General features: G+C 40.0%; 2 protein-coding genes across 2 annotated transcripts in view; both read right to left on the bottom strand.

Moving 5' to 3' along the window:
* The window catches only part of CPQ (carboxypeptidase Q), a 165640-nt gene extending 158526 nt beyond the window's left edge, over window positions 1–7114 (bottom strand). The window contains exon 1 of the mRNA XM_057400512.1: window positions 5486–7114. The gene's annotated coding sequence lies outside the window, so the exon portion shown is untranslated. The remainder of the gene's footprint in view (window positions 1–5485) is intronic.
* Window positions 7115–7594: 480 nt separating this feature from the next.
* Window positions 7595–27768, bottom strand: part of SDC2 (syndecan 2) — a 60920-nt gene continuing 40746 nt past the window's right edge. The window contains exons 2-5 of the mRNA XM_057400509.1: window positions 19197–19308; window positions 12036–12169; window positions 11142–11277; window positions 7595–9876 (exon numbers count right to left, since the gene is read on the bottom strand). Coding sequence (XP_057256492.1) covers window positions 9713–9876; window positions 11142–11277; window positions 12036–12169; window positions 19197–19308 — 546 coding nt within the window. The 3' untranslated portion in view covers window positions 7595–9712. The remainder of the gene's footprint in view (window positions 9877–11141; window positions 11278–12035; window positions 12170–19196; window positions 19309–27768) is intronic.

The following is a 27768-nucleotide window of genomic DNA, read 5'->3' as shown; positions in this document are numbered from 1 at the left end:
ATGCTTCTCCCTGCACGGAGATGCTATTTCCCTGTGCTTTGTTTTTCCAGTCCTTTTAGTCTGCATGGTTTTTGGAGCAAGGACTGTTTTGGTGGAGCTCAGAATTTTATTGAAGTCTCTAAAATGTGACGGTATTAAAGTAATAAGAAGAAATCACAAGCATATTCACATACTAATTATTATGCAAAACGGGGAGGGGGAGGAAAGAAAGTATGAGATTCCTTTGAAAAGCTGCCAGCACAGGTCCAAACACAAAAGGTGTTTGAAGTGAGAGCACACTGTAACAGCCTGAAAGAATTACCAGTACACCAGCTACCCTTTTTTAGAAGCATGCTCATAATTTCCATTTTATGACATTTATTTACTTTACCAAGCTATTTTTTTTTTTTTTTTTTTTTTTACTTAATCTCACAAAAGTCTCCTCTAGGTCCACATTGTATTTCAGTAGCACTAGAAGGTATTTTCTTCATTTAAAGTTTTTCTTTGTTGCTTTGCGCTGTAGGCAGGTAAATACGGAATGCTAATCAATGCAACCTTCAGCTTTTATTTCCACTTCTTTTTCAGTTAAAGGAGCTGAGAATAAATATTCCTAAGTTTCCAAGAAGTGCTGTTTTTTCAGTTCTTTCTAGGAAGAAGTATTCCAATCTTGACCCTGATGTGTTTGTCTTTCCATTTAAACAGCCTGGCAGGAAATAAATATGTTCTAATAGCACATAGAATGAGGGAAAATGTAGGGACACTGTGAAAGAAAAACAGTAAGCATATCATGGCGTGTATTCTTCTACACAGTTCTGCTAGCTTTTCCACTTCTGTGTCGAAGTTGGTTTTTTTCAGTTATCAAAAGCAGCAGCAGCTAAGAGCAGAACATCTGCCAGCAATGGGTTGGTAGGGCATACTTGCATGGGACAAATCTAAGCTGTCCAGTGCTATTGAGGTTTACTGTCAGAAGTCAGCATTATTTGCCCTGAGTTTCTGTGCATTCTCATACTATGTTGATGTAGGCCAACAAAATTCAGCCTCTCCTGCCCAAGTGAAATCTCTTCTCTAAACAGCACAAGCCAGCACATAGCTACTAGCAAAATACCACTGTATACGTGCTCGAAGAACACAGCAATGTTGGCAGCTGCAAGCCCGGGGTCCTTACCCAGTGCGCAGCAGCCCCTCTGCCATTACAGCTTCTTGCAGCAAGGACATGCAGCACCTCAAAAAAGCTGTAATGAGCACACATGCTCCAAAGACATAAAAATGTCAGCAACTCATGACCCCACAAAAGTTTTGGCAGCAAAACTCGCTAGCAAGAGATAGCCTGGCGGTGTAATTTCTTCTGCTGATTACCACAAGTTTACTTACAATCCAACAGAGAGACTTTTATTAAGCATGGATGGAAAGTGCTCCCAGTGGAATCTCCTTGTAAACTATGTGATGTGTGCTGTAGATAGCACAGCATGGGCACCTGATGTAAAAACAGAGGTACAAGTAACTCTGTGCATTCCTGTGGATCTCCAGTCTTCACATAGCAATCCACTCCTGTGTTTACAAAGCAAAAGACCTTTGGATGCCTAACATCAATTATCATATATTTGCATTAAAAATGCATTAAATACTGCTCTATATAACTTTGTTTATGATGAAGGAATTCAATTATAATTAATTAATATCATCAACCCTCTCCACTATAGCTAGGTACCTTCATTCTTCTCAATATTTTTGTGAAGATAAAGTCCAGTTTAACTTATTCAACGTGTGTTTGTCCCAAGCAAGTTTAAGTCAATAGACACTTTTAAAAACACAGATAAAATACAACTTTTATTTCTGGATATATGGACTTAAAGAGAGTCCTATACCCTGCTGTGTACCAAAGCAGCCCTTGTTTCATAACACATCTACAATGAGTTTCAAATTCAAAGGACACCTAGTGCAAGCCCTCCACCCTGCATGGAAGCACAGTTACTCCTGGTCACAGCTTAGGATGGGTTGAATTGTGTTGAACTTGGAAGAGACTGCCTTCATACGGGATGAGCCAATAAAATATCCATCTAACAAAGGCAGATGGGAGGCCAAGCAGGAGTGTGACTTCTCTGGCTAATGATGTTTCAGCCAGCCATTGTACCAGGAAGCGCAATGTTCTTGAAGTGGCAGATATTAGATAGATGGACAGAATCTGAGTGCCAAAATAACTTGTTATCAAATGAACAGGCACAAAAGTGAGAGGTGTTTTATTGTGTGAGGGGTTTTGAATGCAAACAGACGCAACTCTCTACTCAGTGTGTGGATGCATGCCTTGAGACCCAGCTTCATCAGCATCTCATTCTACGTTTAACTACAAGAATCTGAACAGGCTGCTCGAGCAGAAATAATATAGCATGAACCACTTAAAGTGATTCTGCAAGAGTAAGCTTGTTATTATCAAAACTAACTAAAGCTTTGGAGTCCTCTTTGAATCCTCTATGGTATATATTTAGAAGATGGCATACTCTTACTCAAATTTGCAGTCTGTCTGATCACAGTTTGAAAGCTTTGACACACATGGTGGAAAGTGAAAAACTAATATAGTAAGAGCTTGTGTAAAAGAATATATTGCTTAGTTGAGGATGGGTACAGTATTTCTTAGAGTCTAGAAGAGCCAGAGCTGAACAAGTCTGTGGAGTTTCAGAATCTTCATTTAAAGTCCCATCGGGGAAGGCTGAAGTAAAATTCCACTTACCTTTTAGTGGCTGAATGTGTGTTATAAAAAGCACAGACTGGCAGAGAAAAATTGATGATTTCTACTGCCAGAGCTGTTACAAAAATCAAACCATAGATTGGGAAAAGTCACGTGGCTGAGCACCTGTAACCAGTTTTTGAGATGATAAAAGAAAACTTCTGACTCTTTGACAGCTCTTCTGTAGATATAAAATTCTCTTTTTTATTATTATTTTCAGGATTTTTTTTTTTTTTATAAAACCACTTAGAAGCTGAAAAAGCAGGAAAGCTTGTTCTTTTCCATGCTATCGGAAAAAGGAAGGAAGATTGAGACCTACAGATTTTGAAGTCTTAATAGACACTGTGATTGGAATTACTCAGTTCAATTCAGTAACTAGTAAACTGCTGTTCCCTAATAAGTAAGATATTTCTAATAATTACATATGCTTTAAAGTCAAATTGTTTTTTGCTAATCTTTCTTCTGATGTGCTTAATATATTTTACTTTATAAGAAATGCTAATTTTATGCATTCTTAATGAAATCTCAATTTCCATTGAAAAGCAAGTTGAAGCAAATAAAAGCCATAAACTGAATCAGCTGGTAAATGAATATTTATTTACTATCTTTAACATAACAGAATGGAAGAAATAGAATATGGAAGTTTAGCTTTGTAATGGCATAAATATGTAAATAGTGTCTGCTCCTGCAGAGCAAAAAGAAGTACAATATTTACTGTAAATATTAAATTAAATTACAAGTTAAGAAGTCATCTTGCTTACCAGCCAATGAAAACCAATTTTCTTTAGGAATATGTCTGAGCACATGCAAAAGGAGGTGAAAGCTGACGATTTAAAGAAAAGTTTCCTGCTGCTGCTGTGACTGCAATCAGTAAGTTAAGCCGACTGTGATTCTCATGAAAGATGTTCCTATGGGATGGCCCTCAGATAATGCAAGTTTACTAGAACTGTTCCTGAATCCTTGCCTCACCAGCATGAAGGTGGCATGGCCCCTGACCCAGCAGTGAGACACCAGGTCAAGGCAGGGTCCTTCATTCAAACTTTTTGGTCTAAGCAGGAGTTAAGCTGCCATCTCAGCAATCTGAGACTTGGCCCCAGAAGCTGCTCCTTCCTAAGAAGAGGTTTTTCCCCAAGTCAGCATTAACTCAGCTGGCACTGTGGGCTGGTTCAGGAGGAAGCACATGCTCCACTTCCTTTCACAAGAGACTCTTCTGTTAGCTCTATGGTAACAAAAAATGTAGGGATGAATGATGAAAACTGAACTTCGGACTGTTTTACATTCTTTCAGTACTGTTTAGTGTGATGGTTGTGACTTCTCCCGTCGTTATATTTAGAAGGGGACTAGGAAGGAGATGAGTATTAGGATTATGGGTTATGACACAAAAACATCAAAAAGTAAGTCTTCCCATTACTTGTTGTATCCTCTGGGGAGCTGCAGTGTTTAGAGAAAGCTCCTGTCCCACCACAGGAGCTTGGGAAAATGGGCACCGAACTTTGTTTAGACTCTAGGAATACATATGGCCATACCAGGTGGGTGGGTAACTAGGACACAGAACTTTTCCCTCCACTGAACTTAGTTTCCCACCACTAGATAAGTTTCAAGTAGCTTGTCTGGTGGAATTATTGTTCCTTATATGTCAGTGCTTGAATTAAAAATAGAAAAAAATCAGAAGCTTCCTCTACATTCAACAAATCAACAAAAGATCCATGGGAAAAAGAATTCAATAATGCCCCAGAAAAAATCTAAATGAATTAGTCACCCCCTACTGAGAACTTGGGTTCTGTTTATTTTCAACAAACTATTACAGGTTTTGCAATATTTTTCTGGAAGTTTTTCACAGGCATTCCTATTTCCTGTCACTCCGGGCCAGGGCTGAACTGCCAGGCTGGAGGAATTCTTTGGACCTGACCTTCAGCCATGAGGGACAGCGGCCCTCAGTCACCACCCAACTACAGCACATTGTTTTACACTGTAATGTGAATTAAAAAACTCAAGAGCTGTGCAGGCTGTTCCATAAACATATCTGATACTGAAGGAGTTAGGGTAGTTTGACATCTCCTAAACATGGAAAAGAAATGGAAAGCTGCTTCAAAGCACAACAGTACATCTCAGCAGCAAATCCCTGGTTGCACGTTGCATCCATGTCTTTCCACCTCCCATGAACCAAACACAAACCAGACCCTTGCAAGTGCTATGCAGCATCCTGATTGTTGCCTCCTGCCACCCTCCCAGCACCTCCTGTGGGCAGCAGCAGGCATGGGGGGTCAGAGCTGCCACTGCCAACATCTGCAACAGGTAGCACCGATGTCCAATGTGCTGGGAAGCTGTGTGCAACTAAGAGTGTCCCTCAGGGTATGACACCAACATCTTCCCACTCACCTGCCTATGGATTCTCTCTGTTGAGAGCAAATTCAGGGCAACAGCAACAACTCAAAAAAACAGAATGCCTTGTAACTTACAGTGGAAAATGTGGGATGTCAGGACAGTTCTCTTCATGCCTTCTTTACATTTACCCCAAATTAATGTCTGTAGTTAGTTCTAGAGAACTAATGAGCCATGTCCCCTCCATCCTCCCAATTCCCACTAGAAACTGAGCTCAGATGCTGCAAACACACAGAACAATTTTCAGTATTCCACCCACATGAGCAGCTACTTTGCATGTCCGATGCACATGTGAAATTGGATCATAGGGGTCAGGGCAGGAGCCCACATTTCCATTTCTAGTTCTACTGAGCTTAAGTTCTATCATTTGTTTGTTTTCAAAGCAAAAAATATACAACTTACTTTACAGGGGAAGAAATCTCGGCAGAGCATCTTTTCCACTGTCAGGGTTGGGTTATAGCTCCCCTGTCCCACACACACAGCTGAACCCAGCGCCCGGTCAGCTGAAGAGTCAGGAGGAAATGAAACACACAAATCAGCATCCCCCTCTCCTGAACTAGTTCCTTAGCAAAACCGCTCTTCTCCTCCAGCCACGAACAATCACAGGACCAGAAGTCATGCCAGGGAGGGGGATACTTGCTGTATCTTTTCTCAGACAAACAGTACAACGAGGTCACGCTTCCTGAAGAAATTTTTTGGAAAGGGAATGTTCTAAAAGTTCACAGCACAGAGTTTTCACACCAAGGTTCAGAGCTCTGATACAAGGGCAAAAGATTAAATGTAACAAAATTAATATTAAAGTTCATTAAAAATGGAAGACACTATTGCAAATTCTTTAAAGGAAATTATGCCAGTGTGATTAAACAAGCCTAAATAAATATAACTGATTGCAAATTTAGAATAAACTGCTATATTATTTCCATCTGTAAGAATAATAGTTTCCTTAGAGATCTTCTCTCACCCCCCACATTCCTTTTTCCTTCTTCTTTGCTTATTTGAGCAAATAATAAGCATGCTATGATAATCTCTTTCACACTAGTAGTTTTTCTTCAATGTTTATCTGGATACTTCTTTCCTTGCAAAAGTTTCCAGTATTCTGTATGTTGCTTAAAAATCGTTATATATCATGTCAGACTGCACTTCACCATCATTTCAATACACACCTTCAAAGAGAAAAAAGAGCAACAACTAGCCAAAGTTACAAATATGCTCTTCTCTTTGTTAGGTGGTGCAAAAGGACATTTTGGGGTTTAATGTATTCTATTTCAATGAAGCGCAATGCTCGAAGTGAAGGAAAGCTAGCTCTGCAGCTTGTAAACACGAGCTACAATGCACTTGTGTAAAGCTGCCAATCAGAGAAACCAGTAACTCAACTTCTGAAGTTACTTTTCCATGAATAAAGCAAAGACAAGAGACTTAATGTAAACTTTATGTTACTTGCATTGGGCTTCATTTGCACAGAATCTAAGAGGAAGTGACCGTTTATAACCCAGGGTAAATCAAAGCAAAATGGCATTCTGATAAACACTACAGCCTATCGGTCACAAGGAGACACCATATCAGGTTGCTGAGGAATTTCAGAGCTGCTAGAGCAGTTCCAGCAGGGAAGAGCCAAGGGTCTCTATGAAAAGCCATCCCAGAGCTACAGATGCCACTGCTAGCTGCGGGCAGGTGGCGTAGCATCCACAGCCTGGCACCAAGACTTCCAGCTACCCAGCAACATCTATGAGTAGCCAGAGTATTGCTAGAAACGCATCCAGGAAGGGGAGAACAAAAGGGAAGCAGAACTGAAGACCAACTTGTGCTAGGAAGCCTCAGCATGAGAGAAGCACATTCAGCTGTTGATCTCTTCTGAGCAGTGTTGCTAGAAGTTGGGTGTCTGCATCAGCCTGGTTTTCAGACTGATGAAAACTGAAATGATGTTTACAATGGAGATGATAGCTCTGTTAGAATTTTCCCCTAATACTATGGTTTGGCACTGAAAACAGGGAAAGAGATCACAGGATGATAAATGCTACTATCACACCTACTGCATGTTGAAGAAGTTTCAGGGTTTTGTTAGGAAGGGTGGGAGGACTGCGATACTTTAAGTCCTTGTACATAGCTGAAGCATTAAACATCTGCACATAACAGAGTGGATAATGTATACGCAGTGGAAAAAAAGGCAACTGGTGAAATACAGCTGAAACTTTATCATTGCTTCTGCTTGTTAGCAGGGGCAGGAGGAATCAGACAAGCATAATATTTGGTAGCCTGCATAATTACAACAGTGGTCTATGCTGCATAAAGTGTTCTGCACATTAGGAATAGAGGCGGAATCTAACATACATAAATAAAATGAAAACAGCTTCTTAATATCAATTTGCTTATGAAGAAGGAGAAGACAATTTATCTGGTGCTTAATATTCATAGCTATACTTACAGCAATATTCATCACACCCTTAAAGAAAATTCAGATCTACTACCTCAAGCAAAGTGGGCTTCAAAAAACTGGATGTCAGACTATACAAATAAAGTATTAGTTTAGGCATGGTAGACTTTATTTTGGCACTTTAACAAATGCTTTATTTTACAGCAGTGGCACAGCATTTGCCAGAAATTCTCTTTTCTTGGCACAGTTATTTCAAGCAGTTATTTTACTAATTGAATTTCACTAAATATTGCACAATAAGAAATACCTGTTAAATTCTTACCCTGTTTTTACTTGATGAACTTGTATGGCTTCGAAAAACTTGCCAGTAAGTATAAGTAATTTTAAAAGCAATATATTAAATATTTTAGCACAGGATAGCATTCATTTGTTCCTAAATGACCACTGAACTTGGGACAGCAACAAATACAAGTTATGCAACTCTTTCGTAAAGAGCTACCAGAACTTATTTACATTACATTGCCATTTCTGAGAAGCACTTCAGCTGGACATCCTGATCATCTGTATTTTGGAAATCTCAAAAATAAGAAGTGAGGAGGTTAACAGAGCAGAAGACGAAGCCATTTGTCTGTTAGAAAGCATAATATAAGGAGGCAGACTATCATCTTCTCCATGTGTCCCTCTATCCAACACCTATCTGAAGTCTAAGCAACAGAACCTTTTCTCTTCTACTCGGAAAATTTCTTTCTTCTCTTATGAAGATATTCCACTTGTCTCAACTCTTCTGCTGGAGTCTGAGCAGAATAAACCAGAATTATCCAAAGGCCAGGGAATAAAACAATCCTTAACAACAAATCAAAACCCAATATACACAATGAATGAACCCAGGTACTCCTTTGAATTTTAGAGTATGGAAAACAACATTTGCAGGACAAACAGGTCTGTGTCAGTACTGTCATTAAATATAATGCAAAGGTCAAATGACTCATGCACCAGATGCAAGACTTAAACATTCCTGTTTTTCTCTGTCACTTCAGCAATAAATCTAGTCCAAAGATCAGCCTGGATCAACAGCCTTTTTCTTTTGGTCTGGATTTTTAAGATCTACTAAGTGTACTCTGTGACATTAAAACATAAGCAAGTAGACATAAAATGAAAAGCGTACAAAAGTATATCACAATGGAATTCTCAGTATTAGGCCACATGATTTATTCAGTAGTGTTTATGTTCCCAAATTACAATTATGTCTATCCATGTAAGACTACAAAAGTTACCATTAGAATTGTCTGTGCTTATAAAATACCAACATTTTCTTTTACTGTTATATACTCATTAACACCAGTCTGCGACGAGTCACATATAATCATAGGCACTTCAAAGGCTTTAAAAGACGTTTACAACTTAAATGCATTTTTAAAGAACAAAAATTTAAACCCCTACTTGTACCTTCAAATTGCAAATAATTAACAAATACAGTGGCCATAGAAATCTGCAGCAACTTCTCAAAATACTGTTAGAGTCTTTGGGTTTGCTTAGGTGTGTCAGTAGCTTACTCCAAATCTTCCTTACAGGAGATTTGTTTAGTAAGAATACGACTATACAGTTTGTAATAATCCAATTTTACACATTAATTTGCTGTTACAAATCTCACTGAAGCTACAGGTACGCTGAGAAACAATGCAAAGTGTAAAATTGATAATCTGACACTTAAATTTATACAAAGTGGAGGTTAAGGTTTACATAGCTGAAAAATTACATTTACACTAAAAGTTACTGTTATCTGAATTATCCGAAGACAAATTGCACCATGACAACTACAAAAAGGCCTTTTTTGGAAACAGATAAATTAATGAAACAAAAACTAACTTGTAAGGTCAATCTGACACATGCTGACAAAAATTAAACAACTTTCATTGAACCATAGGATAAAACAATAATTTTCATTATTTTATATTTATGCATAAAGTTTTAAAAATGATTCAGTGAACATCAATGGTTTTATAAAATAATGCTTTGCCACTGTTATTCACAGAACACTGCAAATGTTAAGTTTTAATTTTACATTTGTAAAGGAATACATGAAAAGTTTTAAATACAATGGGATCTTGTTGTAAAGGTGCCGGAATGGCTCTTTAATGACCAAAAAAAAAAAAAAAAAAAATGAAAAAAGAAAAAAAAAGGGATCTTCATTATTCTATGCAAAAGCTTTATTTAAAAAAGTTCAGTGATCTCATAAATAGAGACACTAAATAGGAATTTTATGCATAAAACTCCTTAGTAGGTGCCTTTTGATAGGCAGCACAGGATGGTTTACGTTCGCCAAGGTCGTAACTGCCTTCATCCTTCTTTCTCATGCGATACACCAGCAGCAGGATAAGGAAGATTGCGAAAAGAAAACCGATAACTCCACCAGCAATAACAGCTGTAATCAAAGAAAAATACATTCACTATATGCTGGGAAAACAAGTTTAGCACCACGTTTCTTTTTCATCTTACACAATAAGGGTGCTATTATTTTCAAATTGCAGAAAAGGGCTCCCATTATGCAACCGTCTTGATTATTAGTATCCTGAAATATATTCTCAGAAAGCCTGTTAATGTTCATGGACGCAGCCATTTAAAAGGATATTCCGCCTACAGGTCAGTAATGCAACAACCCACAGTTCTAACAAGGTTATTAAAAATTTCCTAAAAGCTCAATTAAGAGAGCCACCAATACTGCCAGAGCAAAAGTTCTATTAATTTATAATAATAATTTTCAAGTCTCTTTCAAATTCATTTTTCAACAGTTAATATTTTCAGCCTTAAAAAAACTATTTTGTTACACTGGCTAAGAAACGGGTTTTCCCTTTTCCAGATCAGTTTTCACTCTGACTTAAGGCTGAAATTAATTTCCTATTGATGAGCAGTAGGAGAGAACATTTCATGGAGCTGTAGGAACAGAGGCATTACATTCATTATGCATTTGCAAGTGTGTAGAAAGTACCAACTCCAACTAAATTTCAAGAGCAAACCCGCATGCTTCCACTGATGTGGATATTAAGGCTATTTCACATTTTGATGCTCATGGGAAGACGTGGTCCAAACCTGTGTGACTTTCATGGCTCCCAACACCTCCTCTGAGGACAAGTGGGGAAAAGTGTATCTGTAGACACTGCTCTTATGCCAAAAACCCTTCACATGTGGTGAAAACATTGGTGGTTAGCCTGTGCCTCCCTGTGTTACGCATGGAAATAGATCTTCTGTATCCTCAGGGGGCACTCATCTGTCCCTCTTCATTCACCTATCTACCCACCCCTTGCCATGAGCTCCTCTTGGGCAGTGTCTATCTGCCCCAGATGGACCAGACAGCAATGTGCTCTTGGGAGTGTGGGTGAGAAATACATTTTTGCACTGCAAGCATCAATCCAAATACCAACTCCCTCTCTGAGCTGTGCAAGTTCCAGACACTCAGCTGGCAGTATTCAGCTTGTGGGCATCAAATCAATTAGCAACATACTTTGCCATTAAGCAACTCCAGAAGATGCCCATCTCATTATCATCAAATTAACCTCTGGCTACCTGCTATGAATGCATTTAAGGATCTACCAGGAAAACACAAATGTTGAGTTTGCATTATGTGATATGGATCCCTTCTGTTTTGTGGGGTATTTCTGGTGGGCTGGACCTTGACAAATGTGGCCTCACCTGCCAGAACTTCTGTTCTCTGGAAGAGGTTTTCTGAATGCTTCTCAGTGTACACATCAGTGTCATCCCCTGGCTGATCACTCTTTTTCTTGGCATCCACCTCAGTCCTTTCCTCTTTATCGATTTCTTCAGGTGACTGTGGCACAAAAGGCAAACAGAGCACTGCTTACAGACAGGGAGCACCACAAGTCTGCACAGTCACTGACTGTCATGGACAGCCACGAAGCTGTGGCTCCATGCACATTCTCCACAATATCGATAAACACAACACATGGGAAGCTCTCTGACCACAGAAAGCTGTGCTAGACATCATAAATGGATCTATTTGTTGTCATGATGTTGAAATGAAAAACATCTCACACAAGTTTAAAACCCCCAAAAGTGTATTTAAATATTTCTGTGTTTATCAGAGTAATGGCCTCTGAATGAATTCTGAAATTAACACATCAGATGCCATATTCAGGACACCTTTGAGGGTAACAGACAATATTACCTGAGGTGTTAGAAGGAAATACTGAAACGCTAAATGGAACCTGGCAAGTGTTCAAACTATAGCCAAACCACATAACAGTCTCCTTTGAGGAGGGAAGTTTCATGTAGATTTTTTTGAATAACAATATCAGAGATGTAAAAAAGGTACAGCTGAGACTCAAAGGTATCATGAAAAGCTGTTGTGTGTATCTAAGTTATTCTTTTTCATGTCTCTCTTTTCTTTCATGTGAAATACAGACTTTCTAGTAGAAATGAAACTGAGCAGCTCTGTATTCGTTTAACAGGCTGCAATAGCATTAAGAAAAGTGTGTGTGCTTTTTAATCCATATAAATCAAAGTTAACATGAAGCCATCAGAGGTGTACAGCAGAACCATTTTAACCATTGCTCTCCAGCCACGCACCTTTGTTTGTGCAGGCACCTTGGTCTGCATTTTCACTGTGGTGGTCTCAGCCCTAGATGCATCACTAGTTGCCGGTAATTTTGGAAGCGTTCTGGATGTTGTTATCACTGTAGTATCCTCATCTTCGTCAGCACCTGGAGACAAAAAAGGTGACACTGCATTGACTGGTGAAATCCTCCCAGACTAATCACATTTTTAACTATGACACTAAGGTAGGGGTGCTTGCACAGCTCACCCTGGGCAAATGGCCTAGATGATAATGCCTGCTAAGATAAGGATGAAAGAACAGTGTGCTCCAAACTGCCAGGGAGATATTTTTCTCAAGTGATCCCATGAAAGAGGATGGAGGCCGTCAGCCAGATTAAGCAGTAACCAGGAAATTACAATAGTAGGAACCAGCCTGAAAAGAACTATGAAAAAAAGCATAAATACTTGTTAACAGGGAGAAACCCTGGAGTGGAAGCAGCGGCTACTAGGGCTGCGTGACCCTGTCTGACGTGGCCCCTTGGTACCATGGGCTCTTCTGGGGCTCGACAGTGCCACTCCCTAGCCCCTGGATGTCCCCAGCAGCACCTCTAGCTCTAGCCATCATGGAGGCACGCCTGGAAGCTGTACTGTGGGGATGCAGTGTCACCTCCTGTCACCCCCAAGAGGCGGTGGGGCCCTGCGATCACATGGGGCTGGGGGCACCTGCATCTCCACAGCAGGGTTGTGGGGGCAGAGGGTCCTGCACACCCCGATGAAGGGAGCTTGCACACCCCATGGCCTGCAAGGGTGTGTTTGTGTGTGTGAACAAATCTTTGTGTGCGTGTGGCACATGCTCAGGTCAGTTACAGAAGGAGGTTGGAGATTTGTAGTTGCATGTTACCATCTTTTTAAGTGGCTTGTATTGCTGATATTAAGCCCATAAGTGTAGTTCAAGGATTGCCAGCTAATTACATAAATCAATCAATTAATAAACTTTGTTATCCTGACTTGACTTAAACCATATGAACTGAACAGTTTGTAACACAGTGCTTCAACAACAAAATCTTTTTTCTTCAGCAGATCTGTTAAACCCTCAAACATAAAACCCAAGTAGTTTGTATGTACAGAAAGATTACTTTATGTTTCAGTCATCAGAAATTCATATGTTTTTAAACTCTATAATTCAGAAGACTTTTTCTTTTGAAATAAAGAGTGAAAGGACAGAAAACTCCCTAAAGATGACCTTAAATTTAATTTCCTCCACATTCAAAGCCCTGCTGAAGTATGAAGATTTCTTTAGAATAAGATAATGGACATGTCTAATAAATATACTTTAGTGATACTGGAAGGAAGAAGACACAGACAAGAAGCTAAATTATTGCAAGGCCTGAAAGAAGAAAACAATCAGCCTGTTCTTGGATCACTCCTTAGGAATCTCAATGTGTTCTGCTCATTACAGACACCAGTCACGCAAGTAACAATTGGGTAATAAATCCAGCAAATGTGCATAAGAAAATTCCTTGCAAATAAAAACGTATCCTCTTACAACAGAATAGTATGACTCACTCATTCCAAACTCAATTTTTATCTTATTTTTGTAGAGAAAAGGGACTGAAAGGCTGAAAATACAAGCACAATAACGATGTTTTGAACTCATGATCAAGAATTATATATACATTTGGCATTGAAGGGAAGGGCATTAACAAGACAATAATTAAAACTACTTCTGTACTGTAGGAAAGAAAATTTAGAATCATTTAAAAAAGTACTACATTAAAGCTACTAGCACAGAATAATACTGGAAAAACTCTCAGATCAGAGATACCAAAATTACAATGCAACATCTAGAATAAGACCTCACAACATGAATCAGATATTTTCCTGAAATGCTACTCAAAGATCAAAAAACCAGCATCCTTCTTCGAAACAGAGGTGAGGAAAGGCATCCAACAGGAAAATTTTTATGGCTTTGCCTCAAGAGTTTTCTTTGAGAAATAAGGGCCCAATGTACAGCTCAGGCTGCTTCACCTTCCGAAGTTCCTCCAAATTACACACAATTTTCAGAGTCAAGGAAATTAAAATTGATGAGCAGATTAGAGATCTGATGATAAAACACACTCTGAGAGTACAGAACTTTATTTTCTTCTTCTTCTGAAATAAGAAGTCCCTTTTAATCACAACTGCTTCTCCAAATCCTTAAAAGGCCACCTTTGCTTCAGGCAATAGTCATGTCTGCCAGATAAAACTGTGAGCATTACAGGTCCGAACCTCTCTAGCTACGGGGGATGCAGATCTCTGGTTTCAACAAATGGATAACTAATCTAACTCCTGGACTAGTCACTAGATTTGCAGTGAAGGTACCCAACTCCTCTTCTGTATGGCCTAAGGAAATCCTGACATTCCCCAAAATATTGGGACACCTATCATTTAGGCCTGACTTAGGTACTTTCTCAAACACATCCCCATGGTTCCTGCTTTCTAATTAGCTTTATCTAGACAGGTGTCTGCTTGGCATGGAGTAGGACTAAACAAAGGGAAGGCATTTCCTTTGCTGAACTGACAGTAGTTTTCTCAGAATTGACCATAAATACAACTAAGGGATGGAAAAAACCCTCTCTAAAGCTCTCCAGAACATCACAATAGCACTTTACATAGTATCATGATCCTTAAAAGGAAAAAAAAAAACCAAACAAAAACACCCAAAAACCAAAAAAGAGAGAACCAACCCCCTTCCTGAATCCAAAAAGGATAGGAAAGAAAAAAACTACAGAGTGTCTGGTGTGTACATGAGAATAACTTCCAGCTAGGGTGTTAAAAGGAATACTGTGATATGGCTGGAGTATAAGAGCGAGCTTACTTTTTCCTCTTGAAAATATCACTGTCTCTTTAGATAATTTCTGGATTTGGCCAGCTTGGGTGACAGTGCTGGGTATAAACTGCCTTGAGTTCCTTGACAAATAGATACTGCCCTGATAGTGAGGGCACCACAAAACCCCTGTGATAATTAAACCCATAGCCATCTCTGTAGTAAAGAGTTGAAACCTCTTCATTATCACACACCATCTTCTATGCACCACAACTTCTTCAGGATGCTTAGCTGCTGTCTTCAAAGTGGTCAAAATAGCTCTAGATTTTGCTGTAGTATTGGAAATATCTAATATAGCCCTCAGCAATGTGTCTAGTAGCTGCCTCTTAGATGACAGGAACACAAATACTCTTTCACACTCTTGGTGCTTGAGGAAACTTGTCAAGAAATCAAGACTGTGCCAGCTTAAATTATTGTACCCTACAAAAAGCCCACGGTACTTAGCACTCCTACTTGCAAAGCAATCAGCGTTTAACTCTTCCTATCAAACAAATCCAATAATTTCACTCTATCTTTTCGTATCACTTTTGCTGTTGCACATCACACTCTGGGAGTACTACGGTGGTAGTACAAGCAAACTTGTCATAAGCTGGGCATACACATACCCATCATACCTTTCACACCTTCTATCTCTATCATCAACGTCACACATAGCAGAAAGACACATTTTTAGCTGGCTTATCTCACCCCCATTCATGTGAAAAATCCCCAATACAACGCTTAATCAACATAGTGTTAGGCAACCAGAGATGATACTGGAAACATAACACTAGTGCCCTGTCAGAGATCTTCAGCTGAATTGACGGGGACAGTGCAAGGATGTTGTATCTCTGATCATTCTCACTTAAGGAGGGCAAAGGAAGCCCAACAAAACTTGAAGAAAGAACAAAAGTTAGAGTCCTAACTGTACTGAAGTATAAGATTCTGTCCAGCACAAAACCCCCCACACTTTCAAACAGTATCACAGTAGGATTTTATGTTGAAAGACCTGGAGAACCAAGCAGTCAATGACATGGAGCATTCTTGGGGCTGGTGTGACATACGGAGAGAAGAAGCTCTTGCTCCAAGCCAGTCTGAAAGGCATTCACGAATGGGACCTTAGGAAATGGAAAATGAATACTTGCTGTGTTGCCTCCACCACGGGAGGGGAAGCACACCAGAGGCTGTGTTGCTTCACCTGGAGTGTCTGCCAGGACAGCAGTGGCTGTGGCCATGGCCCGTGTTGCCTCCTGTTCAGGACCTGGGAGAGCACCAGTGCCTCCCCCAAGAACCAGCATCCCCCTTCTTCCCCAGCCACCCCACCACCCATCACCCAGCCGCACACCACACACACTACCGCTGGACTCAAACTGCCTTCCGGCCTTGCAGCATAATTTTGCCTTCCTGTTAGGTCAAGAGCCAAAGCAGACCTGCTCTTGTGTTTCTTGGAGAAGCTCCAACCCCACCACCATAATTTTTCTCCAAGAACAGTCCCGAGACACAATCTCAGACTTGACCTAGTTCACCCTGAGCTAACGTTCTCAGCTCAAGCTGCTATTAACTGAGAAATATTAATTTGGGAAAGATAAGAGGGAGGAAAAACTCTGCATGATAATACAATTAATATATTGCAGAGACTTGTCTACCACAAATAACTTCAGAGAAGATAAAAGAACCAAACTGATAGTTTTCCAAAGAGCTTGTAGATAAATCTGACAGAAGTGGTACCTTTCCTTAACATAAGGGTAGTCATGCTGGTTAGCAGCTACTTCCAGGTATCTGCATGACCAAGGTTCAGTTAAGACTTTTTATGCCAGAGAAAAAAGTAGTTATAAAAGCATTTCAAGTTGTATAGGCAGGAAAACTATTTTTACTCTTCTATTATTATGCTGCATAAAACCACCAACATTAAACACAGTGATGACAGACTGAGGCATCTTCTCAGAGGTGGAGGCTGGAAGAAGGAAACAGTGGACTAATGAATTCACAACTTTCTGTTCTTGATACAGAGCAATGAGGAAACAGACATGGCTACCTCCAAAACTGTTAACCAAGAGGATGAATTTGGACTGAACACTTTGGCAAAAGCACAACGGTAGCTGAATGTACATGAAGACTAAAGAAGCTATGAAAGGAAAGGAAAGAAAAAATGCAGAATACCATCAACATTTTTTTTTCTCCTTTACAAAAAGCCCTCAGCCAATTTGTATTTTGAAATGTCTACAGAGACATTTATCCATTGTTAATGCTGCTGCAGACCTGCAAGGGCCTTAATGGTAGTGCTGACAATTCCTGTCTATCTCCATTGGCCTGGTGGCATCTAACAATTTTCATACCAAAGAAAGGAGTCAGCATGTTGTTATGTTGGATCTGTTTGTCTGGAGTGCAATTACATGGCAAGAAAACCATTCTTGAGTGGGAAGGTTCTTCCTGCTAGAGGAACACTACATCACTGAGTATCAAGTAAAGGGACAAACATTCAACATAATATAAGGAAAACTGATCATTGGTACATCTGCAGGACACTTTCTACTTCATAAAATAGATAGCAGTAAGTATAGAATGGGTAGAGTGGAGTGGATGCTAATCTGCCTCCTTCTTGAGATTTGTTTGTTAAGTGAATACAACTGGGCCCACAGGTTGGCCAGAAGATTATTTTAACTTTGCTTTAAAGTACTAGATTTTAGTACTGTAACATGAGCTCTTTGGAGAGGCATCCAGCTAGTCTCAGTCTACAATGAGACTTTTCCTGTTTTCTTGTAGGAAAGAAACAAAGATCGCCAGAGGCAGCAAGAATGCTCCCTGTTGGCGTTACTGTTGGTGAGTCTAGAGGCAGATTCTGTCCTTCTGGCCCCACTTTTACCACTGAGAGGAGTTAATAAAATCTCAACCCAGTTCTTGTATAGTACTTTCCACTTAAAAAGCAGGGCTGCATTTTGAATCATTCATATTAGAAACAGCCAAACTTCATAGAGGGATAAAAAAAAAAAAAAAAAAGCCAAAAAACCAGACCATTCTCCATACCACTATTTATTAACCTATCTCCTTTCATGAATCTTACGAAGTCACCGGCATCTGAAAACAGAATGGGAAGCTTACTGAAAAAGTGGAATTTTACTGGAGGTCAGATTTTTCCTCAGACAGTCCTGGAAACTGGATGGAAACACTGGACTTTTAATTTAATGTATTTTTTCATTTTCAAATGAAATATTACATTTCCCCTCAAAGAAGTCTATAGCAAGGAGGTCCAATTAAGCCTTTGATCATAGTGGAACATCAAATTGCCACCACAAAGGACTCCCAGGATACAGGGTATCACCCAGGTGCCAATGACCTTGGGCCTGGATTTGCCTGGCAGCACAATCTGCAGACTTCACTTTGACATATCCTTGAATCACCAAAAGAAAGAAAAGGCAAAAAGCCATCTGAAAAATCTCAGCTGTGTAACAAAGACAAAACATACATAAAAAGTATGACACAAGGTTCTTCAAGAAGGATTCATCCTTTAAAAATCCAGAAGTCTGTGTAACCATCAAGAGACAGATTACAAAAAGTATCGTAACAAAGAAAGAAGTAACACACGCTTGGAAAAGAGATGGGATTCCTGCAACAGCTTAGCAAATACTCAAAGCAAAAGGAAATTCCTCTTCCAAAAATATCGTAAAATCCCACACTTCACTTTTAACGGCTGGAGCCTCCCAGCCAGTCTAGAAGGCAGTCCACAAAGAGACCTTCTGAGAGAAATGATTAATGAGGTTTCACTGACAGTTTTTTGAAGAATGATGAGCTAGTTACATGCCTCTAATGAGTGTTTGAGAACTCAGTATGTTATGTTTAAGAATTACTTAATTCACTTTATGAATGTAATTACCTCAGAGAAAACTCATGTCTTTGGCAGCATCTATACTTCTAAATTTAAAAGAACAACAAAAAGGCATGGACACTATGTTTACAGGAACCTGAATGCATACAAGAGAAAATAAGATTGCTGCTGCTGTGTTTTCCTACAGACTGCTAAATTAGCATTATGTCATGGGAGTACTAAGCCTTCTCTAATCCATATTTCTAAACTCCAGAGAGATCTACACAGAAAACAGAGAGAAAGCAGAGACAGCAGAGGAAACAACACAGCGAAATGATGCAACTAAGGCGTAAGTGAAAAGAGCAGAAAGTTAAGTTTTTAAAACCGAGCCTGCAAGGATGTTCAGTGCTCTGTAAATAAAGAGCCAAGCGCTCATGACACTCACTGAAAGTATTAACTCCAGCTCATAAAGGAAAACTACAGAGCTTTTCTTCAATTGCATTACCTCTTACACCTTTAAAAATCAAATTGTGACATGTTGTCTCACCTGAACCTGACCCAGAAGAGTAATCATCATCATCAATTGGATAGACGCCTGATGCTTCTTCAACAGAGCTGTTGTCAAGGTACAGGTCTTTATCAGAGGTCAAATCTGTTCTCTGGAAAACAGATAAGAGAGAATGGTTAAAAAGATAACAGTTCTCCAATGCAGCAGTCTCTTAATCTTTACTCCTGTTTCAGAAGCTGATGATGGCACACTGAACAGTTTATAATTTCAGTTTATGCAACACATTCATCTAAGGTGTTAAAGAAATTCATAAAACTTGCAGCATAAAAAAATTTCCAAGGCTGCACAACGAAGACTAGGAAACCACCCAATCTTTAAGAAGCAAGCCCCCTTCAAATCACACTTCATTTCATTAAATGCATGAATGAATAAACAGGATTTGCAATATATTCTGCAGAGCTTCTGTAACAAGAAAGAAGCAAATCCTGGAAGTGAGGCCCTCTGTCAGGATCTCAAATATGACATATATAGGCTGTCACATGCAGACTGTCATTTGATCTCAAATGGGAAGCAACAAGAGCACGTATCAAGACTCATATCACAGGTATATCGACCTCAATGCATCTCTCCTAAAATTTAGCTGTAGCTTCAAGAGGCTAAAAAGTTGGGATTTTGTGAATTTCACCACATTTATGTCCCCAAGTATTTCCCCACTAAAGAGAAAGTCTGCTAAAATGAGCTGATAATAGAACAAGGTATCAGTCATCCTTTTAGACTGACAATTGAGGCTTTGAAAGACTAGGCATTCCTTTCTTCCACAGCGGCTTGCACTTGATAGAACATGAACTTCCTTATGGGAGCCATGTATCTTTGATGACTAGGAAGGTACCGTCTGCTATTACTACTATTACTTTTATGACCATTTCTGTGAAGACCCATTTGCCACAACTTTTGAGAAAAGTACGACAGTTGCAAATGGAGTTTTAAATCAAAAAGCCAAATACGAAAATGGTACAAAGTGCATCTTTTCTGTATCTCAGATAAGCACCCAAACCTGCTGCTCTGAGTACCAAGCATTTCCATCTTCCTCTTTACTGTATGGTATTCATTGCCTGGTTTATTCTGCCCAGCATTCACTGTAGCTTTCCTGAAAGGGTACCAGACTGTGAAAGGGGTAACTCCTCAATGCAAGGACTCCTATTAGACTTTCCAAGGTAATTTTTTTCCCCCAAAGATCTAAAAAATATTGTCAAAGACATCTGTTACTTATTTTTTTTTAGGAGCTGTTTGGCAACAGTTTCCTGTTCTAACCTTTTTCATGGCAGAAAACTGCTTTCAGTTTGATCTACAGTGAAAAAATGATTCTACATGGAAAGCAGAAAGGCCATCCTGATTAGATTATTTCAGCGTAAAAGACCTTTTCACTGGGGGTGCCTATAAAACTTCACTGAAAAGCTCTGAACTAAAACAGTGTTACCCTGTTTTTCTTCTACAGAGGAAAAAGAAAAACAACATGACACTTGGTCAAAGTCTACTCCTGCTATGGCAGCTTTTACCTGTGGGATGTGTGGGAGAAGAAAAGCCCCGTTTTTAAAACGGGTTTACAAAAGGTCTACTCTCATCTGCTGCTGCTAGTTCACACGGTCTGCCTAGAACTGGCTGCAGTCCAAAGCAGAAATTCAAGACACTGTCTGGTCACCATCAAATTACTTAATTCCTTTAAAATATGTTTCCAAAGGAAGGCCTGAAGTACCTCGGTAGTTGTATAGGTGGTATTGTAATTAAGAAACAGCTGAGACTGTTTCCGTGTAGGAAAACAACTCCCTGTCACGGGACAAATATCCTGCTGTTGACGAGGCTGCCACAATGGACCAAGACACTTCACCCCATTTTACTTTCGGCTACAATTGTGGTACAAAATAGCCCACTCTCCAATACCAGTCAGGAAAAAACAAAACATATTTAAAGGAAAACACAGGTGGCTGACCATGAGTACAGAAAAGGCATACACTATTCAAAAGCAGTAAATGATAACCAACACCAAGCTGGGAAAAAAATTGAAGACCTACCTGGAGAAATTTCCTAACAATGGAAATAGCCAATAGCATTTGGCAACAGATGAGAAACTGCCTGAGTTTGCAAATGTTAGTAACTGAAAACTAGTCTGCATGAAAACAGAAGCATCACACTTCTGTGCCCAGAATTTTTAGTGTGCAATAAAGATATGAACTTACAAATCTATTTATTCCTTAGGCCATTTCCTACTTCTGTCTATATCAGAAGCAAACTTAGTGGAATTCAAAAAACAAAAAAAAATCCAAAACATCCTCCTGCAAAACCCCTGTTTTCTTGCTGTTTCCAGCCTCACAGGACTTAGAGAAGACGGAAATGATTGCTGACAGTTCTTCTAAAGATTCAGTTTTTGTAAGACAGCTGAGCAGCTAGCCCAGCCCAGCCCAAGCTGCAAGTGCCTGGTCAGCCAGGCTCCCCACCATCATATTCACTCCCTTTCTTTCAATGAATTATGGCTTTTCAGCTGCCAAAAAGCTTTCATTTCTAGCTATGCTGAGATATTTTCAAGATTTAAACCAGCTGAAAACAGAGAAACGGAAGGAAAGTCAGTGTAGTTTTCAGCAGCAGTTGTATTTTTTTGTATTTGAGCATCCACTATATTTTATTTATGAAACACTATTTAATATGTAGTATTGTGGGTGGTCTTCTCTTTCTCCATCAGAATGAGAAAACTATTCCCCCCAGTCTTACAGAATCAGTACAATATTTACTATAGGGAGTAATATACAGTACAGTGAACTCCAACCGAATTCAGATCAAACACCACACTTCATCTGAGGAAGATGTTCTGCAGCTTCTCTGGCCAGAGCCCCTTTCTTCAGCCCATTTCTAGTGCAAATGATTCTCATCTAGTGAAACTTGGGCAGGAAACGAGCACCCTCTCAAACAAAAGGCACAAAGAAGCATACTCTAGCTTAAAAATCTGCAAGCATTGCCTAGATAAATGCATTGCACTATCCCCAAAAAGACCCTCTTTGCAAGCTGGCTAGGTGACATGGGGTAGGGGCACCTCCTCCTACGCCCACAGCCTGCACTTCTTTTCCCAGCTGCTCAAAAGCATGTAAACTGCCTTAGGCCACTTGGAATGAAAGTTGTCTTAAGGTTTAGAATAAGATCAAAAGCCCAACAGTTAACACAAAATAATTCTGTGAAGATTAAGCTTAGATTGTTAATAAAAATAAAAGAATGCTTCATTCATGGTCCTTCTGTATCAAGCACTGAAGCCATGTTTTGCAATTTTATGCTATGTAAAAATTAATTTGATTTAACATTTGCTCTAGAAATGTTTTCTTGCTTGTCATCTGGGAATCCACGGGGGCCTATGGAGTACTTCCAGGGTGGAAAAACAAGTCTGTTGTCAGTACTCTTGGACAGAGAAAGGTCTGTACCAGCACTTCAGTATGCTCAGGAGGAAAAGTAAAAACGTTTGCAAATTACAATTCTATACATTTATTTTTTCTTATCATGAAGGCCAAATATTTCAGAGGCCATTTGATATGGCTATCAATTGAAATGAGAGCCCTTATGACACTTTTCTGTAACAGCCTTATTTTCAGATCTATTAAAACGGCAGGAACACCAGGAAAGAATGTCTCTGTTATCAGTCCTTTAATCTGACCCTGAAGCCACAAAAACTGCTCATTACCTCTTGACAGAGATTGCATTCTTGTCCATCATCGTTATCCCACTTACATTTTATTCCAAGAATATAATGCTGCAAAATCCTGTGACCTAAATACTTCACATGCTACATGCCAATGATCACTGATTCCTGTCTGGTTATTGACTACACTGGCATAAATCGAAACCTTATGGGTTCAGTGTAGATTAGTACTCATCAAGTACTAGATAAAAGATATTCCCATATCAATAATATGTTGAATTTGAAGTCTCAAACTCTTTTTTTTTTTTAATGAAGCTTACATTCCAAATGATTTTTAATTTAATAAATTTAGATCATCCAGGACATTATAAAAAAAATCCCAAACGCCTCATCCTGACACTAAATGAGAGTAAACAAAACAAAAAAGCCTTTACTGACTCTTCATCTCATCAAAAAAGTACAAAGTGCTCTGTCATAGCCATTCCCTTTTCCAGTGCTGCCAATACAGTCATTCCTTTCAGTGTGTGGGGATAATTTAGGAGTAAGACGCTAAAGACTTTTATGCCATATAGATGAAGCCAAGAAAGCTGGTGCGAGGAGCAGTGAAGAAGTAATGCCTACCACGGCTGTTGTGGTTGTTGGAAACTCAGATGGAAGAGCAATGAGTAACTGCTGTATGGAAGAAAGTATTTTATTACTTACAGATGCATGCAAATTTCTCTTCTCTGCCTTTTTAGGTATATGTATGGGACAGAGAATTTGAGGTTTGCAGCCTCGTTATTAATGGTACATTGCTTCCCTCTTTCCCCCAGATGGAAGTCCTTCAGATGCAACCCACTCAGTATGCGCAGAAACAGAGACTAGTATTTTAAAAGTGATGTTATATCACAGATACCTAAGCCAGAAGGCTCTGAAAATTTTTAAGCATTACAGCTGTTGATTAGGTAGAGATCTTGTATGTAAGAAGGAGAAAGGAAACAGATTTTCCTCATCTATTAACATATAATAACTATATAATATAGTGCTGCTCTATACATGCTTGTATAAAAGAATGCTCAGCTGGTGAGTCTGAGTTCACTGAAGTGATGTATTCTTCATATACACTACTTTTTTTCTGAAAGCTAATTACCTGAATGCATTCATTTAAAGCCCGAGGGCTATTGCAGAGACTCCCATTGAAGACTGAAAAAAAGGCACTTGTGTGAAGGAGAAGCTGTATTTCCCTCTAGGCTTCCTGCTAAAGGAACTATGATCTGCCATCCAACAGTAGTTAGTCCTAACAGGCCTCAGCATTGCCAACCTTGAAGCAGGCAGGTGTCTTCCTATCATTGTCTGCCATTTCTTTGCTTTCCCTGATCACAGCAGAAAAGCTGTTTCATCAACTGGGACTGTCCCATTATGAGTTCATTAACCTTGTCCAGGAAATTCTACAGTGCAAAACCTGAGAATCAGTTTTCCATCTCAAAGCACTAGGTTTTCACAAAGAAACATGCTGACCGGAAGAGCATTCATCTTCCATTTCTCATGGTGTTATTGATTCTCAGAGATGAGCTTTACCTAGCTCTGACAGTGCTCATCAACCTCCTTCAGCCTGCACGCTCCTATGCTGCCCACATGTACCCTGTTACAAACATGTAATTTTGAACGAGGATTTTATGTTACAAGGCATGTTTACCACTAATTGTCTTAATACAGATATCTTTCTTTCCTTTCACTGATATGCCCTACAGCTGGGCACCGAAGAAAAGAAGAGATGTAGTCCCCATTATTTCTATTCAAAGTGGTGGCTGCTTTTAAGGACTCAAAGGCCAAACTCTTCCGAGCAAACCCCACCTCGGTGCACTGTGCCAAGTGTGGTGGGGCCTTTAGCAGATGGCAGGGGGAGGCATGGTGGTGGGCAGTTGCAGGAATTTTTGAGAAACAAGCCACTAATAATTAGTGATGTAATTTAAACACAACACACAAAGGGTTCCCCATTTTCTTCCTGGAGAAACTGTACTGCCTGCACAATGGTGATGTGAGTGGAGTGAGTACTGGCTGCCCTACACCGCAGTCTGTGTAACTGATCTCAGCAAAAAATATTCTTCCCATAACAACAGGCCCCAGATTGAATTTTCCAAGTTTGAGAGCAAAGGTTTCGTACAGAAGCCAACATCTGCATTGCTCATTTCCTCTGAATCATTCTGACATGGTTACCATTTCCCAGTTTTACCTTGGAACTGCTCAAAACCCTCCAAGCACTCTCCAAGGCTGCTGCCTTTCCGTGCCTAGTTCTCCTGCTCATCCACGTACCCAATGTGAAAATCAGCCTTGTGATGGCAACTGCCTGGACTGGATTTGAAAAAGCCACTGTCTCCCTCACTGCTGGCTTTGGCCAGTTAAATAACAAGCTTTGATTGCAGTGACTCATTCTGGAGAGCTCATTTCCAAAGGTCTTATTAGAATCTTAAAGGATATTTGTTGCACTTCATAAATTGACTTTGCACAGGTGTACCTACTAGTGTCGTAAGTTGGGTGTTTGTCCATAGGGATGGCGCTGGTGCTGGCAGCACTGCAGCAGGCTGAGACCCTGTCTGGTACAGCGCAGAGCAGCTACCATGGCTGGAGCACATGCCAGAAAGATTATTCACGCTCCTTGTACCTTATGTAGAACTTCCTGATGCCACACAAAACTATAGCTTTAGGCCTCCAATCTCTAATGACAGACAAAGAAAGGGTTTGACCGCTCGTGGCTGCTGAGGAAAGGCAGAGAGCCCAAAATAAACACAAGTACTGCAAACTGCTTCTACTACTGCTTGTGTTCAACAATAAAGGAGTCTACCAAAAGAGCTGATTTACAGAGATTGCCTCACGTCAGAGCCAAGAGTCAAAATATGCTGGCTTTTAAGATGCGCACAGTCTGTTATGCCAGACTAATTACCAAAACAGAGACGTGTTTGACAAGAACGGCATTAATAAAACAACTCTTGCCCGTGTCAGGCATTTCAGCTGTCTATGTCAGAGCTTGCACTAAAGAAAATACACTGCATACATGGTGCTCACAGGAAAATACTCCAAGGCAAAAAGTCCCTGGGGTAAGGAGACACCAACAAGCCACCACTACATCAGTTACTGTTCACTTGCAGCCATGCATCAAAGAAATCACAGTGCTGCAGTTGATAGATTTGTGTTCATACTCTTCACAAAGTCATAGAAAACAGGCACACGAGTTTCTAACAGTCATTTGTGCATTTAGTAATATTCCCTTATGTGTAATTACATGCAGTATGGTACCTTATGTGATAATAGAACTTAAAACTGCAACAGGAGAACTTGTTCAAGTTTAATTGAAAATGTTTTTCTTCCTATTATAAAGGGTCACAGATCTGTACAGTGGATCTTTGGCCTGCTCACAGCTTTGGAGCTGAAGCTTGTCCTGCCTTGAGGAGAAAGATAAACACTCTCTTAAGTTCTGACCTGTTTGAGGAAAATTTCAGTGGAAAAGGAATCTCCTTCTCTGGAGAAGAGAAGGCTGCGTGGAGGCCTCATAGCAGCCTTCCAGTATCTGAAGGGGGCCTGTAAGGATGCTGGAGAGGGACTCTTCACTAGGGACTGTAGTGACAGGACAAGGGGTAACGGGTTAAAACTTAAACAGGGGAAGTTTAGATTGTATATAAGGAGGAAATTCTTTCCTGTTAGGGTGGTGAGGCACTGGAATGGGTTGCCCAAGGAAGCTGTGAATGCTCCACCCCTGGCAGTGTCCAAGGCCAGGTTGGACAGAGCCTTGGGTGACATGGTTTAGTGTGAGGTGTCCCTGCCCATGGCAGAGGGCTGGAACTTGATGATCTTAAGGTCCTCTCCAACCCTAACTATTCTATGACTCTATGAAAAAGCTTTTACCTTTCCACTTCTTTTCACAGAGTCCGATTTCCCATTGTGCATCATTTATCTACCAGATGCATACAGAGACTAAACTTTAGTCTGTTAATATAATGCCTTATCCAGAAACTGTGTTGCCCAGGGTAGGACAGGTATGTATGAAGGTGCAGAAGAGAGGAGAGGTAGCACATTGGCAAGATCAGGCAGAGCTTTCTATCCTTACACGAGTATCAACAGTATGATTTGTGATGAAGGACAGATCAAACAACTTGCTCCATGCTCTCCAGCTACAATAGATATTTAGTAAGTGAACAAAAAGAGATCCTCATCAGTTACACAACAGCCCTCCCCAGGCTACCTAATTAGGCTCAAGCTCATGTGAAGTAGTATTAAAGGACTGCTAGCTGAGTGAGACCATAGTTGGGTCTGCCCCTTCACAAGATGCCTTCATCGTCTACCCTGCAGAAGATGCCTACATCTTCATTCAGGTATGTGCAATTTTCTGGAACAACAAACCTTTACAACTCTGTGGATCTCTGCCACTGCTACATCCCAAAGAAGAGCAGTTCTCCACGTAGACAGAGTCTCCTCAGAAGATGCTCCACAGCCTCATCCCACAACTCAGCAAGTGAAAGCTACCTGGATCACAGGATAGGAAACTGCAGTATTTTATTTTGTTTCTCCATCAATGGAAGTTTCCTGTGGTTCTACAGCAGTTCATGCTGAAAGCCCATGCTTGAGAGAGGACCAAACGGTCAAATCACCTACACAGAGGCTACAGGTTAGGACCAAGGGACCTTCCTACCTCAGTGACCACATAAACTTACTACAACATAAAAACAGTTACTTCGGACTGATAGAGGAGGAGGGCAAATCTGATACACCAACCCAAGCAAATAGTACATGCCGTTTACATGAACCCCCTTGATTTAATATCATATCACGTTCCCTGACACTCTACCAACAGGTCTTTTCTTGTACATGAAACCTAGAACTGAACGCTGCAGTTTAGTTGTCTCTTTTACCTTGAAAATCTCAGGACTGCTAAACAGTCAAGGTGCAGTACACAGCAGTTCT

The sequence above is a fragment of the Pezoporus wallicus genome, unplaced genomic scaffold (genome assembly GCF_028554395.1).
Source record: "Pezoporus wallicus isolate ANWC-B61680 ecotype Strahan unplaced genomic scaffold, APGP_CSIRO_Pwel_v1 contig_7985, whole genome shotgun sequence".
Lineage (NCBI taxonomy): Eukaryota > Metazoa > Chordata > Aves > Psittaciformes > Psittacidae > Pezoporus > Pezoporus wallicus.
Note: the sequence above shows the minus strand (reverse complement) of the source record. Positions and strands in the feature narration are given on the sequence as shown.